This window comes from Xyrauchen texanus, chromosome 39 (assembly GCF_025860055.1).
Source record: "Xyrauchen texanus isolate HMW12.3.18 chromosome 39, RBS_HiC_50CHRs, whole genome shotgun sequence".
NCBI lineage: Eukaryota > Metazoa > Chordata > Actinopteri > Cypriniformes > Catostomidae > Xyrauchen > Xyrauchen texanus.
In genome coordinates this window covers 31,287,550-31,311,781 of record NC_068314.1, presented here as the reverse complement: position 1 = coordinate 31,311,781, position 24,232 = coordinate 31,287,550, and the positions used below count along the sequence as shown (strand labels likewise).

At 40.1% G+C, this 24,232-nt stretch overlaps 1 protein-coding gene across 1 annotated transcript; it reads left to right on the top strand.

Moving 5' to 3' along the window:
• The first annotated feature begins 429 nt into the window (after positions 1-429).
• Positions 430-24,150, top strand: LOC127632809 (1-phosphatidylinositol 4,5-bisphosphate phosphodiesterase eta-2-like). Its single transcript, XM_052111593.1, has 21 exons — positions 430-930; positions 3,367-3,513; positions 6,068-6,310; positions 6,520-6,650; positions 9,956-10,126; positions 10,373-10,466; positions 10,567-10,770; positions 12,701-12,821; positions 12,943-13,114; positions 13,191-13,298; positions 17,835-17,915; positions 18,542-18,645; positions 19,010-19,098; positions 19,197-19,382; positions 19,570-19,677; positions 19,767-19,891; positions 19,990-20,074; positions 22,046-22,192; positions 22,317-22,396; positions 22,533-23,820; positions 23,962-24,150. Exons 1-21 carry the CDS (start codon positions 696-698, stop codon positions 23,976-23,978), a joined length of 3,936 nt encoding a protein of 1,311 aa, XP_051967553.1. The 5' UTR covers positions 430-695; the 3' UTR covers positions 23,979-24,150.
• The last annotated feature ends 82 nt before the right edge of the window (positions 24,151-24,232 follow it).

Sequence of the window (24,232 nt, the reverse complement as noted above, 5' to 3'; positions counted from 1 at the left end):
TCTAAAATGTTTTAATATAAATATGAAGGAAATACTGATGTCATAATATAAATAACAGGAAAGACTAAACATTCAATAAATCTATAAAAAAATTTATCAGCTGATTAATCGGCAATCGGCCTTTACCACTCACTTATTTATCGTATAGGCGAAATCCAATATCAGATGACCAATATACTTTTAAACCATTTTTAATTTCTAATTATTTTACTACATTATTAATACAGCAGAAATCTTAATATATCATCCATTTTCTTCAAGTTGTCCTGTGAGGCAAGAAAATCCCCCAGTACGAGTAATACCTTCACCTCATCCTGGATTAGAGATTTAGTGTCCATTGACACGTGTGGCTCCTCTCCCCATTCCAGTTCCTCCTAAACTTTAAGCCACAAGACGCCTGTCCACAATGGCAGTCTAATTTAACATTCACATCGGAATAAATGAAGAAAACTCAATATCAATGGACCGGCGGCAGGTCAATTACTAAGAGGATCAGTCCGAAAGAGGTGCCAACTGGAATGAAATCATCTGTCTGCGTGCAGATTCCACCCTTGAGAACTGTTGGCTCATCGATTTAGTAACACCTGTCTCGTTGGATGTTGCAGATCTGAACTTATGAAAGCAACAGGACTGATACGGTGGGTGAGGAGCATGACCAGGGGTCTAGGTTATAACAATACAAGAGTACTGCAGTAATGAACACTTCTCCAGGAATGGCACCATCATCTCCAGTATTGTTTTCACCCTCTCTCACTCGGAGAACCCCGAGTCCTGGAAGGAGGTCACCCTCACCTTTCAGGTCACCCTCCCCTTCCATCATGACTTCACCTAAACTATGGCAGAAAGCTGCAATATCACGCTTGGCTGAGGAGTTCTTCTGGATTGGGGGAAGTATTGTTGCATTGCCAAAATGGAGAATGGGCCAAATAGGTAAGTATCTTGCAAAACAATGGCACACAGACTCAGATATTGTTTCTTGTATTTTCATGAGATTTATTAAATGATATGTATGCAAGTGCTAACTGCTGTGTGTAATTAAACTTATCATTGGTTCTAAATTGTTATTGAACTGGTGTGCTCAGAGCTGTAATTATTTGACAGTTCATTCTAATTTCACATTTCTAACAATTTTGTATCTTATTGAGCAAAGCAGAACTTTATGATGAAGTACAATACAAATGGCACTAGAGCAATGTCAGAAATTGCTTGCCATTGGAAGAAATTCAGAAAGACACCTGTGAGTAGCTCATGGCATATGGACATAAACAATCCCCTGAGATTAGCAGACTGAAAGAAACAAACTAACCTTGTCACATGACCCCCCCTGTAGTACTGTTTCCATGACGCGTGCCAGCACACAGTAAACACACTTACAAACCCTGTGTGTGACGCAGCTGTGTAATCTGATTGAGAAGGTACTTGTTGTTACATCTGCTACAACAATTAAACTATGATATTTCAAAAGATTTTCTCATTGCTAAAAAATAAATAAGAAAATATCCTCTTGTGTATTTGGATCAGGGACTAAAAATAAAAAAATAAAATTTCATTTTTTTTTTTCGTCCTGAGCGGAACTGTTTAGAAATAAATTAAAGAACAGTTAATAATGTTCTTTTTAAATCACTGCACTGTGTACTAAAGGGTGATATCCCTGTTGCAGTGTTTTCAGACAGGGGCGGAGCCAGGAATTTTTCAAAGGGGTGGCTTAATTAAAGCAATCAGGGGGGTGTGTGTGTGGGGGGGGGTATACAATGACACTCGGGACGGAGAGGTGCGGCAACCTTGGTGTGCACACATGTTAAGTTTGTACATTTGTACAGAGATGATTTCACCTCTAAAGAACTAAATTGTGCCAAAAAATTTACTAATTACAGCAATAACAGCAATTGCGAGTGGGGTGGCCAATGGGCCAAGCTCCACCACTGTTTTCAGATCTCACAAGAGAAACAAGACACCAGCTTTGGAAAATCAAGCTCAAAATAAAAGACTTGTCTCAACCAAAAAACGCAAAAATAAGCAATTCAACTTTTTCCCGTGGGGGAATTTTCAGGATACAAATCATAAGCAAAGTATACAGTGTGTTCCTAATATTAAATAAATCCCCCATTTTTTATATGTATCTAAAAAAATTATTTGGCCACCTGAAATCAATTAGTACACTGTAAAAAAATATTATATTTATTAATATAAAATATTTAGCAGCTGTGGTTACATTACAATCTGTATATTTTACAGTTTAAAATGGCTGTAATTTACATGCTCGCACTGTAATAAAATTTTTTTAAATTCAGTTAAATTTACAGAAAAAAAAAAAACAATTTACATGCCAAAACAAGAAGAAACATAACTATTCCCATAAAATATAATGAAATGTAATGGGTCATGCAGGGAATTGTGGGAACGCCCGATTACAAACTTCTTCCAATTTTCTCCCAAAACACAAAATAGCAACAAAACCTACAACGGCACTTTCCTAAAAACCAAACATAGTTTGTCCCGGCAGCATTTACTTAAATCATGAGATTATTGTGTGTAATGTCAAAAGGATGATTTTGGGGTAATTTGATCTAATATTTAATCATTTTTAAAATGTTGCAAATTTGTGTAGCTAATGAGAAATTAACACATTTATTTTGAGCCAAAATGCTTATTTTCAGTTTTGTTCAATGTGATTACATGAAAAGTTTTTCGATTACTGTCCCATAAGTGAAAGGATAGTATTTGGGGGCTAAAGGGCAAGGTCCTCATAAAACACATTGTTTTTCTCAAGTTGGGCAAATATATTTGTTATGAAAAATTTTCCAATTGGGCTCACAGTGACCGATCCAACCACAATGGAGATTAATTTGTTTATAGAATACTTGAGATGTAATGAAATACCAAATGTGATTTAAGTGATGGATAAAAGGCCTCCTTGCCATTTTTATTTTATTATTTCAATCAAAATAACTTTCTGTTATTATTTGTTTTCACACAAATTATGCTGCTCCATCAATAATAAGAAATAAAAATCCCTACGGTGTCCCTTTAGCCCCATTAAAGGCTGTAATCTGAAATCAGTTTACACAAGTCTACTAGCAGAGGAAGCGCAGGAATAATTCATCACAAAAACTTTGGATATCTTCCACAAAGTTTGATGGCTAGAATGTGTGTTCATAGGTTTTTGTTGCTTGTGCTGTCTTTCTTCAAATAAATGCCACTTGGTTTGGTGTTTTGCTATATAATGCAAAGACATTCAGACATTTTTTGTAAAGTGTGGTTTAAGGGTCTAAATGCCTCTTAAGGCCACTGATGTTCCAGGCCCATCAGGAGCCCTTATGAGTGGCTGTGATACAATGAGAAATCAAATATTTTCTGCTTTTGCAGTGGAGAGATGCATGTGCAACATGCAAGCCGGCTCACAAATGATTAAACTCAGAGGAAAATCCAAGGCTTTGGTGCGACTTTTCTACCTAGATGAACACAAGTCCTGCATTCGCTGGAGGCCCTCCAGAAAACATGAGAAAGCTAAAAGTAAGTCACATTGGTTATTGTGTTTGTGTTGGGTAACGTTACTTTTAAAAGTAACTTGTTAGAATATTGCGTTACTCCTTAAAAAAGTAACTTAATTCATTAAAAAGTAATTTTATGGAAAGTATTGCGTTACTTTACTTTTGCTTGCGTTACTTTTTTCTCACAGCCACATTCTCTTCTGTAATTCTATGCATTCCATACATATAAGCCATGCACTGCATACAAGAGACATTACAGGTTATGCTAGCTACTGTACAACACTCATGTCAAAACAACAGTAAATTGGAGTATGTATTTTATAAGTAGGTCTTCACATCATATTTATAATAAAGAATCAATAACATGAATATGCACGATTTCACCCTGAGTATTTCACCCTGTGTATCATGTCGTGGCCAGTGGAAGACTAGTCTTATAATCCCTCTGCCTAAACATGCTAACTGATTTTTTTAATGCAGCGTGTATTAACACGTGAATCAATCACATTTCACTCAAACGAATGATGACCTCATATTACGTTAAAACACAAAATGCGCAAGCACGTTAGCAAGTTCATTGACAGGCGATGTCTGTATCTAAAAGGTGATTGGCTCTTTTCCCTGCAAGGTGGGACTTCCTTTCTACATCTATTGAGTGTTGGATTCTAGAGCTTCTTGGTTGGGCATTCCAATTTCTCCCATTAATTTAAATAGAAGTGACTCGTCTGTAATAAATTGTCTCTGGCCACACACACTATAGAACTACAATGCCCATCATGCACTACGTCTCCCGAAGTTAGCACATTTTTAATCCTGATTTCTTGCAATACAGGGACAGTAGAGGTGTACAAAAGGAATGCATTACATTACTTAAAAAGTAACTAAACAATATTGCGTTACTTTACTCATTACTCGAAAAAGTAATCTGGTTACGTAACGTGTGTTACTCTTATCGCATTACCCCCAAAACTGACTGGGACACGTGATCAGGTGTTTGTTCAATAGTGGTCAGTGAGGGAATATTCCAGGGAAGCTGATATGTAAATCAATGTTGACTGATCTACCAGATTCATTGTTTAGCCAATTAGAATACTTTGAAGTGCTTTCTGTCAGTCAATCGTTCTGCGTGGTCATAGGGCAGCACATGTATGGGCAGCAGGAAACAGAGAGCAATCAGTTTGATGTGTGAGAACGTTACCGTTCTTTTTCGTAGAATTTCTACAAGGTCAGTGTTAATTGTTTGACTTTACTTTGCGTTGCGAAATGTGTCTCAATTCATAATACAACGCAAGTATGCGCTGCGTTATTAACGTTGCCACAAGGGGTGCTATAGCTGTTTTTCTTCTTTCAATCAACAACTGTCATGGCGGACTCAGGCAGCAATTTCAAAATTATATATATGACTTTTTGTCCGGTCCATTCAAACTAACTTGTTTTTTCTCAGTGTCTCTCCCCACTCCTCAACTATAGACTCATCTGCTATATCCGGGCTGCATCTGAAAATGTTGGCAGCTGACTTGCTGCCTAATTAGTTAATAGCTTAACTGACAGCTGTTTTGAATGAATAGGAATTCTTAAGGAAACTGGTCTCCGAACAGTTGGCCAAGCGCTCGCATCTGCGTTTGACTACTTGCAAATCAAAAACAACAACAGCAGCACAGATAATGTCTGTTAACAGCAAATAATTAGCCTGTAACACTAAAACGAACCAAAAAAATATATTCATACCGCAATGCATGCTGGGATCTGGCAAATCAGCAACATTGTTCAATTTTAAATAGTTTGTTTAGACAAATTTGTTAAGATAGTTGGTTCAACATTTAGGGTGATATTGTCTTTAGATTCAAAGTAATTTACACTTGTCAGTATCAAAGAATTTGTGATAAATGATACAGAGTTAACTGACACAGATTTTGATTGATTGAATTGGCATATACACTTTTAATTCAACTTAAGTATACAAACTGATTTGAATGGATTAAAAGTGGCTCAGATATATTGATTGAACTGAAGAAATCCAATAGAATAAGAGAAATCATTAACACCATCCACCTAACTGAAAACACTTACATAACGGCGGTAATTTGTTAGGAGTTGTGTTTATTGTACTTCATTTATTTGGATTAAAACAACATCAGAGCTTACAGTGCACTGTAATGCAAAAAACACATTAAGCGTGTTCAGTTGGACTGCTCGTTGGCGACCTTGGTGTGCACACGTTAAGTTTTTACATTTGTACAGAGATGATTTCACCTCTAAATAACTAAATTGTGCAAAAATGACCCCCAAAAAATTACTTAAACAGTAATTGCGAGTGGGGTGGCCAATGGGGTGACCAGGCTTCGGTCCATGGTGGCCACTCCTGGCCTCCCCTAGTTCCTTGCCTCCTCTGTGCTTGTATATTTAATTTGTAAACATCTGGATTGGAATAATGTCTTTACAGCAATATTATCTCTAAAGATAAATTATGTACAATGAATATATTTTATGCAAATCTGAACCACTGAAAATAAAAATAAAAAGATCAAACATTCACAAAAGTCTACATTGCATTTTACTCTTCTTATTTTGTTTAGTCACCATAGACTCTATCCGTGAGGTCTGTGAGGGGATGAAAACAGAGGTCTTCAGGCGATTTGCCAACAATAATTTTGATCCAAACTGCTGCTTCAGTATTTATCATGGAGACCATGTGGAATCTCTCGACTTAGTTTCCACGAATGGAGAAGAGGCGCGAAACTGGATTACTGGCCTTAAATACCTCATGGCAGGCATCAGTGACGAGGACAGTCTGGCAAAAAGGCAACGCACACGAGATCAATATCCTTTCATTAACCCTAACCTAACCCTAATATCCACCAGTCTGACCTCACATGGTCTGTTTAAATATGTGTAAATTGTGATGGGACATTTGTTTCTGAACTGATCCATACATTTGTGTTTACTGGATTTTTAGTCTTTAGGGTTTACTACTGTATACTGTGATGCTTTCTGTGTAAACATGCATATTTCCTTACCTCTTGTTGCAAATGGTTGAGGCAGACCTTTTCAGAAGCAGACAAAAATGGCGATGGAAATCTGAGTATCGGAGAGGTTCTACAGCTGCTCCACAAACTCAATGTGAACCTTCCAAAGCAGAAAGTTAGAGAAATGTTCCAGGTACACTTATGTACAGCTATATACATTTATATACATAAAATGCATTACTCATTTATTGTCCTTCAGCATAAACATATATTTATATGTGGATTAAAAATAAGGATCATTGTATAATGTTGTGTGTTTAGCAAGTTCAGCGTTCATGGAAATTTCATGGTACTTATTAAAAAGTCGTATTTTATTAATTTTGACCATGGTGATTGATGTGGTAATGTGCTGAACTATGCACTGTAAGAAATTATTTTGTTTAAACTTACAAAATAAGTAACCTGGTGGCCTTAAAATGTTTAGCCACCACCACTCCATGTATAAGTTGATCAGGAAAAAATATAAAATTAACAAATTATGGAAATAATGTTTTTTTAACAGTATGGATTATCATGCTCTATTGAATACTGTTGCATTGTGAAATGTGTCAGCACTCAATTCATAACACAACGCAAGTACACACTGCATTCTTAGCGTTGCCACAAGGGGTGCTATAGCTGATTGTAATGGGATCAATGGAAAGGAGGAGGCGAGAACCGGCTTTTCAATATAAATAATGGTTTAATGATAAACTTAAAAGAAGACACAAACACACACATAACGGATAAGTCCGTAAATGATCTCTCTCTCCCGCACGACCCTCTGCAGTCGACCTTTATACCTCAGAGGCTTGATTAGCCTAATACGGGACCGGGTGTGTATGATCATGACCCGGCCCCGCCCTCCGCCTGCCACACTGATTTTCTTCTTTCAATCAACAACTGTCATGGCGGACTCAGGCAGCAATTTGAGTTGAATCTTGTTTGAATTCCTATTCATTCAAAACAGCTGTCAGTTAAGCTATTAACTAATTAGGCAGCAAGTCAGCTGCCAACATTTTCAGATGCAGCCCGGATGTAATAGATGAGTCTATAGTTGAGGAGTGGTGAGAGACACAGAGAAAAAGCAAGTTAGTTTGAATGGACTGGGGATAAAAAGTCATATATATATTTTATATAACTCAAATTGCTGCCTGAGTCTGCCATGACAATTGATGATTGAAAGAAGAAAATCAGCTATAGCACCCCCTGTGGCAACGTTAAGAATGCAGCGTGTACTTGCTTGTCTCATGTCTCAGTGAAATTCAAACATGATCATTTTTAGTGCTCTTCTGTTTCATCTTCAATGATTTCATTCTTTTCTATGCTGTACAGATGACATTGAGGCATAAAATTGAACTAATCAAACATGTATAAACAATGAGGAAATATTGCTGCTGGCTCCACAGCATAGGGGTCCTGACCTTTGAGCATCTTCATAATTTTATTGAATACAGTGAAGAATGTAAACATTTAGCATCTAATACATATTTTATCATATGACACAAAGATATTCAATATGGTATAATAATGATAATAATAATAATTGTAATAATATTATTTTACCTAACCGTTTGCATTTCTCATATGGACCTGTTTTTCTTAATTACTACCTTTAATTTTGATTAAGTCTTATGTATTATGGTGCTCCTTTTCAGTCACTTGTTTCCCTGTAAGGTGCAAATCTATGTACTGACTTACTGTACATTACTTTGCAGATATTTGTATTTTTCCATGTTTTTAATGTCATATTCCTATTTTAAATTTATTTTGGGTATATTTTAATACAACAAATGAGTAAATATTTGAGAAGGTGCTTTCTTTAGTGTGTGAATATTATTAGTGTGAGAGGAAGGGAGAGGGAGAGGGAGTGGTGAGCCGATAGCACAGATATACACAACACACACTTATTAAAAATAACATATCAGATTTTATTTGTTCATCTGCGAGGATTACAATACACTTTTTGTCAAATTCTGCAAATATCTCCTCACAGTCCGCTAGCTGTCCGTTCTGTGGTGGGCTGAAAAAAAATCTAGTATATGTACACAACCCTGGCTTTGTAAATGGGGCAAAAACAAAGTGGATCGGACCGATCACCACAACACTACTCCAGCCAATCAGCAACAGGGGGTTGTTCTTGCGCGTGCACAGGATGAGGGGGTGGGGGCAGAGTGAGAGGGAAATTCATTAGAAGATCATCGGCAAATTGGGCTGATGCAAACTTTCTAAACTCCAAGGAGGACAAATGGCCGAGAAACAGACCAAGAGAATAAGGTCAGACGAATATAAACTACAAAAGAAGGATTATGATAAGTCGAAGGCGGAGCTTCCAAAGAAGCACTAAAGGGAAGGGTGTGTTTGTTTTGGCAGTTGAGTTTGAATATCAACAGTGTTTCTCAGGGATTGCTGAGTGCATCTTTACCGGCAAAACTGTCCAGACCAAGTAATCAGTAAAGGAAGACGAAATAACTGAAGCTGCTATAGCGAGCAGCCCCCTCTGTTGGTCAAAATAAACAACACACAGTAGGCTTTGCTGCTCGGGCTTTCTTGCAAATATTTCACTATGAACACTTGCTGAGTTCAAAATGACATACTACCCATACTACACTTACTACCATATGTGTCTATGGCAGAAATAGTATGAGTAGTTTCGTAGTATACAACTCCGAACTCAGCCACTGTCTTGAACGCTCAGGGAAAATGGTGTAATTTTCAAGGACAGCTCCAGTCGGGTACAGGCCACCAAAAACCGAGACTGTCCCTGGAAAACGGGGACATTACCTCAAGCAAAAATTTTTCTTCATTAAGTTAAGGGAGAGGAAATCGACTTTTATCAATATTAAGAGTGGAGACAGGAAACAGGATAGGAAAAACTGGAGCAAAAGAGGGAAACAAACCCAGATTGTGGGATGAAAAGAACACATCCGCACAGTCTTTAAACATCATGTCTCTTCAGCAGCACTTAGGGGTGCATTTTTTCATCAATTTCTCAATCAGTCTATTTGAGTGCAAATAGCTGCACTGTGTAGCAGGTGCCATTTACTTAACTAGTGCAGATCTAGTCACTCTGTTAAGTTTATCATGAATTTACTAATGTCCTGTACTAGGTTTTATTCATTTAAGACTCTTCCAGTGTACAATTACTAAAGATGCTGATAAGCACGCTCATTGAACATGTAACATATGGCTCACTTTGAACAGATGGTGTTGTCTGAAACTGGTTGAGGTCTTAACTTTAGTGCCTCTAATCCTTAATGTCTTTCTACTGCGACCAACACCATTAAACTAATTTCACTGCCTGGCTTTTTTATGGAGTACATATCTTTAGAGATGTACTGAAACCAATAACATTTTATATTTTGGACTTTTTACCATAACCTGAAAAAATATAAGCATTACATTTAATGGAAATTGTATTTCTTTGCCATTTGAAAGAAACCTCTTTGTATTCCACAGGAGGCTGACACTGATGAAAACCAGGGGTCTTTGACATTTGAAGAATTCTGTAACTTTTACAAGATGATCTCGACACGCCGAGATCTTTACTTAATTATGATCACCTACAGCAACCACAAAGAGCACATGGATTTAAACAACCTCCTCCGGTTCTTGGAAAATGAGCAAAAGGCAGGTGTGATTCATTTAGCATATCTTCATATTTAGTTTCTGTAGCTGTAACTGTTAGAGCATGGCACATGCAACACCAGAGTTATGAGTTCGATTTCCAAGGACCAGACAAACTCAGAAAATGAATGCCTTGAATGCACTTTGGATAAAAGTGCCTGTTTACATAGTTTGTTAAATTTGTTGCTGTTTTACTAAATGGACTAAAATTGTCATATTTGTTATTGTTTTATGTTCTTTTATTTGTAGATGGTTAATGTGACAAAAGAGAATTGCAAAATGATAATTAACCAGTTTGAGCCATGTCCTGAAAACCAAACACACATGGTGCTGGGTATTGATGGTGAGAGACTCATGCGCTTCATCCTAAATTATTTTCTTACCTCCAGAATACAACCACAGATATTATTGTTTTTGACTATTACCAAATCTTGCTTTCTAAGGTTTCACCAACTATATGCGTAGTCCTTCAGGGGACATCTTCAACCCTGAACACCATCAAGTATATCAGGACATGACACAGCCCCTGACAAACTATTACATTGCATCTTCTCACAATACCTACCTGACGGGTGATCAGCTGCTTTCTCAGTCCCGAGTGGATATGTATGCTTATGTGCTTCAAGCGGGTTGTCGATGTGTGGAAGGTAAATATTATCGTCTTACTCTTTTTTATAAGTAACATTTGTATTGATTTTTCAAAGCAAAGAAAAACAAAACATATATACAATAAATCAACATTAACTCTCACTACTACACCTCCCCAATCAAGAACACCACCCGACCCCAAACGAACATCCCAGTGGTCTAACATATGTACACCCATATACAGAGAATAAAAAATAAATAAATAAATAAATAAATATATATATATATATATATATATATATATATATATATATATATATATATATACACACACACACACACACACACACACACACATATAATAAACAACTCTAAACTATGCCTCTCTCTCCACAGACCCACTTCGAGAGCCCCCCCAAAACATCAAATATCTACCCCATTTCCCATGAAAAGAATCCCATATCCCCAGACTTCTACACGTTACATCTTCGAAGGCTATCCTCTCAATCTTAATGCTTGGTATTGATAACTAGATAGCAGGGAGGTCGATTTAAAGCATATACATATATTTTATAAAACGTTTGGAATAATGTACAGATTTATCTGTTTCTGAAAGAAATTGGTAATTTAATTCACCAAAGTGGCATTCAACTGATCACAAAATATAGTCAGGACATTACAGATGTAAAAAACAGCACCATCACTATTTGAAAAAAGTAATTTTTTGATAAAAACTAGACAGGCCCCATTTCCAGGAGCCATCACTCCAACACCTTATCCTTGAGTAATCATGCTAAATTGATAATTTGGTACTTGCCATTATATCAAACACTGCTGAAAGCTATTTGGTTCATTAAATGAAGCGTAACATTGTCTTTGTGTTTGTTTTTGAGTTTTGAGTTGTTGATAAGTACATCAGAGTCTCTAGTTTGAGAAATAGACGCCTCACATGTCCTCAGCTGACAGCTTCATTGAATTCTACCCGCTCAACCCCAGTTTCATGTACAACAGTAAAGAGAGGACTCAGTGATGCAGGACTTATGGGAAGAATTGCAAACAAAAAGGCACTTTTGAAGCAGAAAAACAAAAAGAAAAGGTTAGAGTGGGCAAAGAATTACAGACATTGAACAACAGATAATTGGAAAAGTGGTGGCGTAGTGGTTAAAGCACAGGGCTGTTAATCAGAAGGTCAGAGGTTCTAACCCCATGGCCACCACCATTGTGTCCTTGAGCAAGGCACTTAACTCCAGGTTGTTCCGGGAGGGATTGTCCCTGTAACAATTGCACTGTAAGTCGCTTTGGATAAAAGCGTCTGCCAAATGCATAAATGTAAATGTAAAAGTGTGTTATGGATCTTAACCCCATTGAGCTTTTGTGGGATCAGCTAGACTGTAAGGTGCGTGCGAAGTGCTACAGGAAGTGTGGGGTGAAATGTCACCTGAGTATCTGGACAAACTGACAGCTAGAATGCAAAGGATCTGCAAAGCTGTCATTGCTGCACATGGAGGGTTTTTTATTAGAACTCTTTTAAGTAGTTTAAGAAGTTCAGAATTTTTTTCTCAAATTGTAGTAGTAATTTTTCACGTTATTTATGTCCTGACTATACATTGTGACTATACATTGTGTACAGAGCAAAATCTGTACATTATTCCAAACTTTTGGCCGCCAGTGTATGTATGTATATATATATATATAAACCAGAAATTGTTGTAATATAGTTAAGATATTATAAAATGCCAAAAGTGATTGAAATAACATAAACTGAGACAGTGCTTGCCAAGTTTTATACCTTTTTTATTATTATAAAAAAAAATCAATAAAACAGATTTTCGTTAAAGTTTTTAAGTGCCATTGTAGACTTATCAAGAATGTATGCATTTTGAATGGTTTTCAATACGGGTCAAAAAGGGTGCGGTTTCTTAAGACAAAAGATTTAAACAAAACATGTTGTTATCTTTCAGTTGACTCAGTCCTTCTCTTTGCCTCTAGTGGACTGCTGGGATGGTCCTGATGGAGAACCTATTGTGCATCATGGTTACACACTTACCTCAAAAATACTCTTTAAAGAAGTTGTTGAGACAATCAACAAATATGCTTTTGCCAAAACCCAGTAAGTGACTGGAAGAGAAAGTGTAAAGCAAAGTCTTTCTTCACCAATTGATTAACAATATAAGAAAGTGTAAGTCATGGCAATTTCTTATGAATTCACTGACTAATTTGTCCACTATCAGATACCCAGTGATTCTCTCTATAGAGAATCACTGTACTGTGCCTCAACAGAAGAAAATGGCTCAATACCTCATGGAAGTGCTGCAGGACAAACTGGACCTGTCAAATGTCAGTGTGAATGAGTCTAGACATCTGCCATCTCCAGAGGTTTTAAAAGGGAAAGTGCTTGTCAAGGTGAGGTAATACACTGCATAATTTCAAGTCAAAAGTGGCTAAATCATGGAAACACTGACACTGAGATGATTTCCAGGGTAAGAAGCTGCCAGCAAACATTGATGCTGATGCAGAGGAGGGCGACGTGTCTGATGAAGACAGTGCTGAAGAGGAAGAGGACGAAGAGGAGCCAATTAATGGAGATGTGAGGCCATTTGTTGTTTGTTTGCTTTCATTTTTTGGAGCTCTGGGAGAGTATGAAAGAAATATCCTATTTTAAAGAAATATATTGGGTTCAATACAAGTTAAGCACAATTGACAGCATTTGTGGCATAATATTGATTACCACAAAAAAAAAAAAAAAATAATAATTTTAAAAAAAGCACACATTTGGGTTACAATGTGGCCCTTACAATGGAAGTGAATGGGGACAATTTTTGAATATTAAAATACTCACTGTTCAAAAGTTTAGCCACAAGACATAAACAATATGTGTGTTACCATGATTTTATGACTTGTTCTTCGGAGCCAAGCACACATATGTGTTCGTCCCGTTACCTAGCTTTTTGCTGCTGAAATTACAGCACATGTCAGTGGTCACCCTCGCAGAGAGAAAAATAAGAAAAAGCGAGTGTTGTGTTTCCCCTGGGCGCTTCACCAGCTGAGTCTACAGGTGTACATAAAGAGTACATGCAAAAGAATATATTTTCTAAAAGAGCTCGCACAAATCATTGGCATCTTTTTAAAGTTGTCCTTTCACCTTTGTGCTACTGGGTGTGCCCGTTATCTCTCCCCACCGGATGGCCACGAAATCTTTCTCAAATGCTTGAGTTGCCAGGACGCCGAGGCAGCCTTTGTCGAGGGGTCATGTTTTCCCTCTTGAGAACATTCCCGTGAGAATGTTGTGGTCACAGCTCTTTTCCTTCTTCGTGAAGCAGAGAGCCACAGCTTGGACGATTTGGATGTGGATATGGGAGTTTCTCCACCGGCTCAGTTCCCGTGGACCTCCCCCAGGACACTCGGTCTGCCCGATAGAGTTCACGAGCAAGGCAGGCAGTCCACCTCAGGACGGATTTAATGTCTCGTTCAGGTGCTCACGATGAGGATGAGTTGTTGATCGCAGAATCAGAAGGTGGGCTCCTGCTTTCGGAAGCGGACAAGTCTACTGAGCTCCCAATCTCGGGCAGTAGAGCTCAGGACGAAGCGGACGCTGAGTTGGCAGCCATGCTTGCCCAGGCAGCTGCGAACATCTGGCTTGAGTGGAACCCTCCGCCCTGCCCTGAGTGTTCGCGGCTCGATGGTTTCTGGGCTCGAAGCACGACTTAAGGAAGTCGTGGAAGGCTCCTTTCTCTGCCCGTTCATGCTTCGCGATCTCGTCCACCCTGATTACCCTCGATGGTGGAGTGGCCAAGGGATATGTCAAACTTCCCAAGGTCGAGCGCACCATGATGGTGCACCTGTGCCTGCTGGGTGCAGCCATCTGGAGGAACTGACCAAGGCTCCCTTCCAAGGCATGAACGTTTTCTTCGTCTTAGTGGCTAAGGCTTACAACGCCGTGGATCAGGCCGCCTCCACCCTGCATGCCATGGCCATCTTGCAGGTTCACCAGGCCAAGGCTTAAAGACCTGCACGAGGGTAGGATCGACCCAGGGCTCATGGAGGAACTGCACACCGTGACCGACATCACTCTACGGGTGACGAAAGTCACGGCGGACTCCCTGGGTCGGACAATGTCCACTTTGGTGGTCCAAGAGCAACACCTATGGCTCAACCTTGCAGAGATGCATGACACCAAGAAAGTCCACCTTCTCGATGGTACCATCAGTGCAGAGGCTGGGAGCCTGGTTAGCGCTTTCCAAACAGTCACGATGGCTCATCAGGACGATCCATCTCGGCTGCATGATCCAGTTCTTTCACGTATCGATCCGTCCTCGACACAAACCCTTTCTTCAGTTCGCCTTCGAGGGACGAGCATACCAGTACAAGTTCCTCCCTTTCTGTATGTCCCTGACTGCCCTGGCCCCGCTAAGGGAGAAGGGCACCCGCATCCTCAATTATCTCATCGACTAGCTGATTGTAGCTCACTCACGAGTTCTATTGTGTGCACACAGGGACCTTGTGCTTCAGCACCTCGACCTCTCGGTATGGAGTTGGACTCAGTCACACTGATGCACCCCTTACGAGCGAGCGTGCGCAGTCGGTGCTGGCCTGTCTGAGAACCGTCATGCGGAGGGTAGCGGTGCCACTGAAACAATTTCAGAGGCATCCTCGGCGATGGTACTACCCCTCGGGTTGATACATATGAGACCGCTCCAGCACTGGCTACAGAATCAAGTACCAAGTTGGGCATGGCGCCATTCTTCGGCCGTTGAGTCAGGGCAAGCATGTTTTGGTCCGGACAGACAACACAGTGACTGTGGAATATATGAACTGCCAAGGTGCATACGCTCAAGTAGCATGTCGCCACTCGCTCACCACCACCTCCTTTGGAGTCAGCAGGCGTTGAAGTCTCTCACTTGGTTCTCAGGTCTGATGCTCCTGGCAGTAGCCCCTCCCTGGAAAATTCCCCTGAGGCAGGACCTTCTCACTCAGGGGCAGGGCATGCTCCGGCACCCACAGCCAGACTTCTGAAACCTCCATGTCTGGCTCCTGGTCAGGACGCGGAAGACCTAGCAGGCCTTCAGCCAGCGGTGATAGACACAGGATCACTCAGGACAGAGCCTCCTCCACGAGGTGGCTGAATGCACTGAAGTGGCATCTCTTTGCAAATTGGTGTTCTTCCCGTGGGGAAGATCCACAGAAATGTGCGGTCAGGGCTGTGTTGTCCTTCCTAAAGGAGGGGCTGGAGATACGGCTGTCTCCTTCCACCCTGAAGGTGTACGTGGTTGCTATAACAGCGTATCACTATACACTGGATGGGAGAACCTCACAGCAACATGACCTGATCAATAGTTTCATCAAGGGCGCGAATAGATTGAATCCTCCTAGGCTGCGACTGATTCCCTCTTGGGATCTCTCTGTGGTCCTACCTGCCCTACAGAGAGCCCCGTTTGAGCCCTGGTGCAGGCCGAGCTCAGCTATTTGTCACTGAAGACAGCCCTCCTGGTGGTGCTCACCTCTATCAAGAGGGTTAGGGACCTGCAGGCAGTCTCGGTCACCAGCGAATGCCTGTAGTTTGGTCCGACACACTCTCACGTGACCTTGAGACCCCAGCACCATTACGTGCCCAAAGTTCCCACCACTCCCTTTTGGGATCTTGTGGTGAACCTGCAAGCACTCCCATCAGAGGAGGAAGACCCTTGTCATTGCTGCATCCAGTTTGTGCCTTGCGCATCTATCTGGACCACACACAGAGCTTTAGATGCTCTGAGCAGCTCTTTGTCTGTTTTGGAGGACAGCAGAAGGGGAAAGCTGTCTCCAAACAGAGGCTGGCTCATTGGATTGTGGATGCCTTCTTTGGCTTACCAATCACAAGACCTGCCATGCCCCTTGGAAGTTTGGGCACACTCCACCAGAGGTGTTGCATCCTCCTGGGCACTGGCGAGTGGGAACCTCTCTAACAGACATATGGAGAGCAGCAGGTTGGGCTACAGCGAGGTTCTACAACCTTTGCATAGAACCGGTTTGTTCCGGGTAACAACAGGTTGGTCGGGTGGCCGGTTGGGTGTATTGCTTGCAGCAGCACCTTACCCCTTTCGAGGGGATAATGTGCGCTATCTTGTCTGTATCTGGTGAACACTGGACGCCTTTTCGATTTCTTAAGCACTGTTTGGTGGTGAACTCGGCAGAGGAATAAAGCCTCTCCATAGATAGGGTCCTTCCCAGTGGCATCATTCCATATGTGAACATCCCCGTTTGTAAGTCCATGTGATGCCATGTAAGTCCACATGTTAACCTCCCTCTGGTAGGATGTGGTCTCCATAGTGTTCTCCATCCTGGAGAGGGACGAGCACTTCCCCAACGCTATTCTAGTAGGTGCTTGGCGGGAAATTGCTTAATACAAAACTCAGGATAGGCCACCGCCTGTAGCCTCCTCGGGTAAGTGCCTCATCCCACCCTTAACGGAACCAGGGAGACGCTCACTGCGAGGCATACAGCACCTTGCCTGTGTCCGCTCCTCCGTACCTCGTAAGATGGTTCAGCACCTTCCACCATTCCATATAGAAACCCCTAGTGTCACTACATCGACACAATGTCGAGTGAGTGACAGACAGGTAATGTCTTGGTTACTGATGTAACCTCTGTTCCCTGATGGAGTGAACAAGATATTGTGTCCCTCCTACTGTGGCGCTGAACTGACCGCTGACATGGCCGGGACTCTCTCTTGGCTCCTCAGCACAAATTTGAATGAGTGGTGCACAACATCTCCTTTTATACCCGTATGTCCGGGTGGAGAGTGGCATGCAAACATGCCTTTTCTGAATAAAGCAAAGGTGATTGTGATCTCTAGATTGAACCCCTAGTGTCACTACATCAACACAACGTCTCGTTCCCTCCATCAGGGAACAGAGGTTACATCAGTAACCAAGACATTATGCCACAAATGCTGTCACTTGAGCTTAACTTGTATTGAACCCGGAATATTCCTTTAAGTTAAGATCTGACCAGTTCAAGTTAGGATTTTGAAATTGTTATGGTTTCTAAACAAATTAGAACAACCAAGCTGTAATACAACATTATAATCATGGGCTATTCCCCTTCTAGAGTGTCTAACCAAAAACTGCTATGTTCTGAGTTCCAGACAAGAGAAGGAGCATCAGAGACTTGTGATGAATCAAAGAAACACTCAAGGAGGTTGTTCATGGGCAGCTTCAGGCGCAAGGTTTACTAACACTTCACCTTCACATGTCTCACTTGATACTGAGTCATATTACATTTCTAGTAAAATACTGTATGTAAAAAATTTCCTCCTGCCACAAACGCAGCATTAATGCCACTTAATGATGATTTTATATATACTGTAATACAGTATTTCTATGCAGCAGATGTAATTTAGTGATAAAATCATGTTTAAATTCTGCATTCATAGCGATTATGCTAAATCTAACATGCTAGCCATTATACGTGGCCATTTTATGCAATGATTATCATCTGTTGTTGTATTTTACAGACCTAATACAAACAAAAAAATCACATAACATGGTCTATGTGAATGATTGTACCGATGTAGGTAAATTTGCACCAGCTTGGCAACTCTACACTCCAGAGTGCTCATGTTGACTAATCTTGACTGAGTGAAGAAATAAACTGGAAAAAACAAATCAAAGTGTTCCTGAAAGTTTGCAAGCTGATTCGAACCACAACAACAAACTCAAAAACCACCTTGTTTTGGCTAGATTTAGTTTAAAATGTCGTCACGTGTTCTTTTCTTTGATTTCGCTAGAAGTACTGTATTTTGGCACCTTTATACTATTATAGTTTTGATCTCATACAATGTGTGTTTTTTAGAAGAAAAAAAGTGTGAAATTAAAAAAGAAGCCCATCCTGAGTGACTCTGATCCTGACCAGGAAATCCCGAGCAGTAATGATAAACAGGTCATCAGCTATGGCAAGTGAGTACGTCAAGAGATAAAACAGATAAACATTTTTTTGTTGAATTGTGTGCTGACTGGCCAGTTTAATGATAGCAGGGTTCCCACAAACACCTGTAAATATAAGGGAATTTTAAAATTGTGATTTCCAGGCCTGGAAATGTAATGAAAATTATTGAAATCTTAAACAATCATGGAAAACTCTAGAATATTTAATCTGCTTGAAATTGTTCTTTGTGAGTGCATATCTCTGTAAAATTATTTAAAAAACATCCTTATCCAGTAATCATGAGCGACTGGAAAAGTTGTGGAACAGTCATGGAAGTTCATTGGTCAAAACGTGTGGGAACCCTGTGGTAGTCTTTGTTTTTATGGAAAATTTCAGACGGAGGAAAACAATGAGACTTTCTCGTGCCCTCTCTGATCTGGTCAAGTACACAAAGTCAGTGCATGTTCATGATATTGAAACTCAAGGTAAGACAAACGATTACATCCTCCTCAACATCCTAATGCTAAAAGTGATCTTGATGTCTTGTGCCTGTTTGTGCAAATAAATTCCATTCATGTTGCAGCGTACATGTGCAGCTGGCAAGTCTCCTCCTTAAACGAAAGCATAACTAACCAGATCTTGCAGCTAAAACCTGCCCAGTTAGTTCGCTTTAATCAACGGCAACTTTTAAGAGTTTACCCCTCCAACTACCGTGTTGATTCTAGCAACTTCAATCCTCAGCCATTTTGGAATGCAGGATGTCATTTGGGTATGAATGTGCTTTTTTCTTTTATTTTTCATGTATTTTGTCCCTTCTAATTATCAAAGATGGTTGTTTGCCATTAATGATGAAACCGCAACGGCTTTGATTTGGCTCACCGCTGGCAAATGGCTCTCCCTTTTCTATATCACAGTTCCACCATGCACTTGTTTGAAATGTTGTTTCATCTTTCCAGTCGCTCTGAACTATCAAACAGAAGGCCGTATGCTTCAACTGAACAGGGCGAAATTTGCAGCCAATGGAAACTGTGGCTATGTGCTAAAGCCAAAATGCATGTGTAAAGGTGATTTGGAGACTCATTTGTTTGAAGCATTGTATTTATTAAGCTGTTTGGAGGGTTATTTTCACTCCATGCATCATAATTACCCTCAGGTGCCTTTAATCCTATGTTGGAAGACCCTTTACCAGGAAACAGGAAAACTCAGTTAGTGCTCAAAATAATCAGTGGCCAGCTGCTACCAAAGTCAAAAGACTCTATGTTAGGAGACAGAGGAGAGGTGAGTTCAATCTTACTGAACTTAAAGACGAGAAGTATGCTGAAGACTTTAACTATAAATACCATAGGTTGAAAGCTTGATTTTGTTTTGTTTTTCAGATTATAGATCCCTATGTGGAGGTAGAGATTATTGGATTGCCTGTCGATTGCAATAAACAGCAGACAAGAGTAGTGGATGACAACGGTAAGTACAAAGACAGATTGTGCAAATAGCACTTTTCTTTTCATTTGAATCTAAAGGTTAGTGGTTGACTGAAACAATATGGGTTTTATGACTGATATGATAACAATATCTACAATGCAGGATGGTACTGTAGCAAATGAGACATCCTTGTTTGTCAGGTCACTGACAAGGATGTCCGGGATGATAAAAATGAGACATTGTTAAAAAAATCTAGGTTAAAAAACATATCAAATGAATAGAAATTGAATCTTTGTGTCTATGCTGGTTTCATAAACATGTATAGCATTTTCTAAAAAAATGTTTTAGATTTTATGACTTTAAAAATGTTGAGCGGTGTAACCATCAAGTAAAAGTTATTAAAATGCTTTCCTTGTAGCTTGAATACACGTGAGTGTACATAACGTAATCAGTCATTTCAAAAACGTTTTCAAGGTACATTTTTTTGTTTTACAAATGTCATGAATTTTTGAGTCACGAATATTAAGGTGTACTAGGTGTACTTACGGTTACTAACCCCCACCACCATCACCACCACCACTACATGACAACAGAATGGTTACCTGCATGTTGCTATGTTCCTCATTTATAAGTCGTGTTGGATAAATGTGTCTGCTAAATGACTAAATGTAAATGTAAACTATATGACTTTGATTTGGTGGACAAAAAGTTTTTTCAGATATAAAAAAAAACAAAAAAAAAAATTATAATTAAAAGATTATTCCAAACTACTTATGCCAACAACAAAAAAAGAGAAAGACTTTTATTTATTTATTTTAACCAGTTTCTGGACAGTTACAACACTCTTTCTTACTTTAAGAGGGAAATAAACTGCATAAAAAAATATCAAAATGACTTTGAACTCAAAAATGTTATACAAACATATTCATCAAAGTAGAGAGGTATGAAGTAAATTTTTTTTTTGTGTGTGTGTATTGCATTTTTGGGGTATTTTTGAATAACTAAAAATGAGTCTCACCTCACTGACCCATTTACAAAATTGCTCAAATTAAATGAAATTTACATATACACTTATTTCATAAATGTTTAAAAAAGCATTCACAATATTCTCTTAAATTATCTGAAAACAGAAATTGTGCACTATTCATTGACAAGGCTGTATATTGAGTGGCATGGTTAGCGAGAGACAGACAAAGTGGATGTGACGTCAGGCCTCAGAATGGCGTTTATTTTAAATAATAAACAACATAAACTGTTCATAAATGGAGAATGGTATAGCTGCAGACAGAGCTCAAAAAATGGGCTGGAGCTCCAAAACACCAGCAAAGAAATGGGGGAGCCCCTTACCTAAACCTTTCCCCACCTTTACAGACAGTTAAACCTAACTGTCTGTGAAGGTGTCCTTTTTGGATTTGGTGCAACCCCCTTTTGGAGTAACCCGACTCATCTCTGTAGAAACCATGCCCTATTTTGGATATTCCACCCCATTTGGAGATCTCCGGTCTGCAGCTATGTCTACTTGCAAAAACATTTCCGGGGCATGAGGGGCGGCGGCGGCTTCTGTGGCGGTTTGTCTTCCCTGGGGCCACAGCAACTGTGAGGGGAAAGTGGGCCGGCTTCCTTGCCTGTCGGCTGCGACACGTATGTCATCCCTGATGATGCATGTAACTCGGCTGATACCCTTCCCGCCCTGCTACTGGACCTGCGAGGATGCCAGTGTGCACCCAAGAAAATAGAAGCCAGCTCCAGAGGAGAGGCACACTCTACGTTTTTATGACAGCGGTAATGAGGCTCCACTCACATGCCTCATTATCCTCTGCCCAGATGAGGCTTATTATATTGCACCTCTTCTCTCTCCTGCCCACTCCCATTATGAGCCTAGCAAAAAGATGGCCCTCAGAGGCGGGCGCGACAATAACGAGAGGGTGGAGCGAGTTGTTCCGGCCACAATTGGTCTATCACATCTAAAGTTAAATGTGTTCATAAGTTATTTCCCATGTTTCACGTTAACAGGTTTTAACCCCATGTGGGAGGAGACACTTGTGTTTACACTACACATGCCTCAGATTGCCTTGGTACGCTTTATGGTTTGGGATCATGATCCAATTGGCCGAGACTTCATTGGACAGAGAACAATAGCATTTAAAAGCATGATGCCAGGTAAATTACATCAGAATCAATGACATTTTTGGGTCGACGATGTATAAGCTTACATTTTAGTCAATAAGTAATGCATAGAAGAGCCTTGACAGCCTAAACAGCCTGAAGTTTACCTGTTCCACAGGTTATCGACATGTCTATTTAGAAGGTATGGAGGAAGCATCTATCTTTGTGCATGTTGCAATAAATGATATCACAGGAAAGGTAACTTGTAATTTTTTTAAATGTTTACCTTTTCTTGTTCATAAATACTATAGCAATCATCAATGCTTAGTTAATTGTGATGTTGATATTCATCCATCAATTTTAACATCATGTTAATATGTGCCAATCCTGACAGGTCAAATCAAGCAATGCGGTAAAGCAGTTAATCCAGAAAAAGTTCATGCAAACCTCTGAAGATGGCACAAGGACATCTTTTACTCCAAACTTCCTGCGGAAAGGAGGAGTTGGGAAGAGCCAAGCAAAAGTTATGCGTGGATCACCAGATTCCTACACCAAAGAGGACTTTCTAAGCAGACGTTATAGTGATGACCTAAGCTCAAAGGACAGCAGGAGTACCTCACAGTCTGCTTCTTTTCTCAGAGGAGCTCAGAGTGAACCCCTGAGAAGAGCCCATAAGGTGTTTTTTCATGAGCCAGAAGGATCTCATGAGGGACGGCGGCGCTTGTCCTCTATCACATGCTCGGGTGGAGCAGGTGCGGCCATGGACTACACTAACTTAGGGTTTGACTCAAAAGAGAGTTCAGAACTGAACATTCAGACTTCTTCATTTCAACCTCACCTTTCCAATGCAGGTAACCAGGAGTTGACTGTTTCAAAACAGAACAATTTACATCCAACATTTAACTCGGAAAGCATGATTTCTAGGTCTGCAGACCTATTGGTACTCAAGATGAAGGGTGCTGCTTCTACACTGAATGACTGGCCCTTGTTGTCAAAGCAAATCTCAGAAACTAAAGCAATTTATAAGGCATCAGATCTGGAACTTGAAACGTATCAGCCTATTAATGCCAAACGGCGTCATCTAAAAACTCAGTCTTCCATAAGCTCAGAGCCTACAGTGCCATGTGAATCTTTGAGTTTCAATCCGATACCTGATGGAGCACTGGATCCCTCTAATGGAACTTTAAACACCAAAAACGTGGTACTCAATAACATCTGTGGACCATCTTTAGATTTCAAGCTTAAGTCCCAGTTGCAGCCGTTGTCCATCCCTGCAACCCCTGCAATGAGTAGACGCAGCTTGAATGACCCAAGCAGACAATCTTCCAAGGATTCTCCATTTAAGGGACGCAGATCACAAAGCGTCCCAAGACACCATCCACCCTCTCCCCCAAACACACCATGGAATGGAAGAAAAGACTTCCTGAACCAATACCCTCACCCCCTAAAGCATGGCAGTTGCAGTTATGTTACATACAAACAGTCTGTTCCTAACAATCACAACCTTGCTGAGAGTGAATCAAGCAGTCTGAGTAGTTTGGACAGCCTTGACCTGAGTACTCTGCCATCCCGTTTACCTGATAATCAGCAGCAGACAATGGGCACACTGCAGAGGGAGATGAATGTGCTGTTTGAGCAGAAAATGCATGAGATTCGCTGTCATTCACCGCTGTTTTTCAGAGGTAAGTCTACCACAAACTGTCAAAAGGCTCCTGCCAAATTGCATTGGATAAAGTTTTTTTTTATACTATCTAAACTTTATATGAGATGACAGATTTCATGTTGTAAGATTGCTGGGATTAATGTAACGTTGTTTTTTTTAGATTCCTCAACATTGTAAGAACAAATTTACATGAAACCCAAGAAGAAAAAAATATTCCTTACTGTGAAGAAAACTGACAGATACTATGGGGCGGGAAGGGAAAGCAAATAGTCAGCTTCATTTGTACTGAACTTCTTTTGTTGTACAAATATTGTCTTGTTTACATGTAAATCATTAGCTGATGCCATCTGGGCTCATAATTCATTTGTTCATTTCATAACTCTTCCAAATGGTGTCTGAAATGTTACATCGTGTCTTTTGCATTTGCAAAC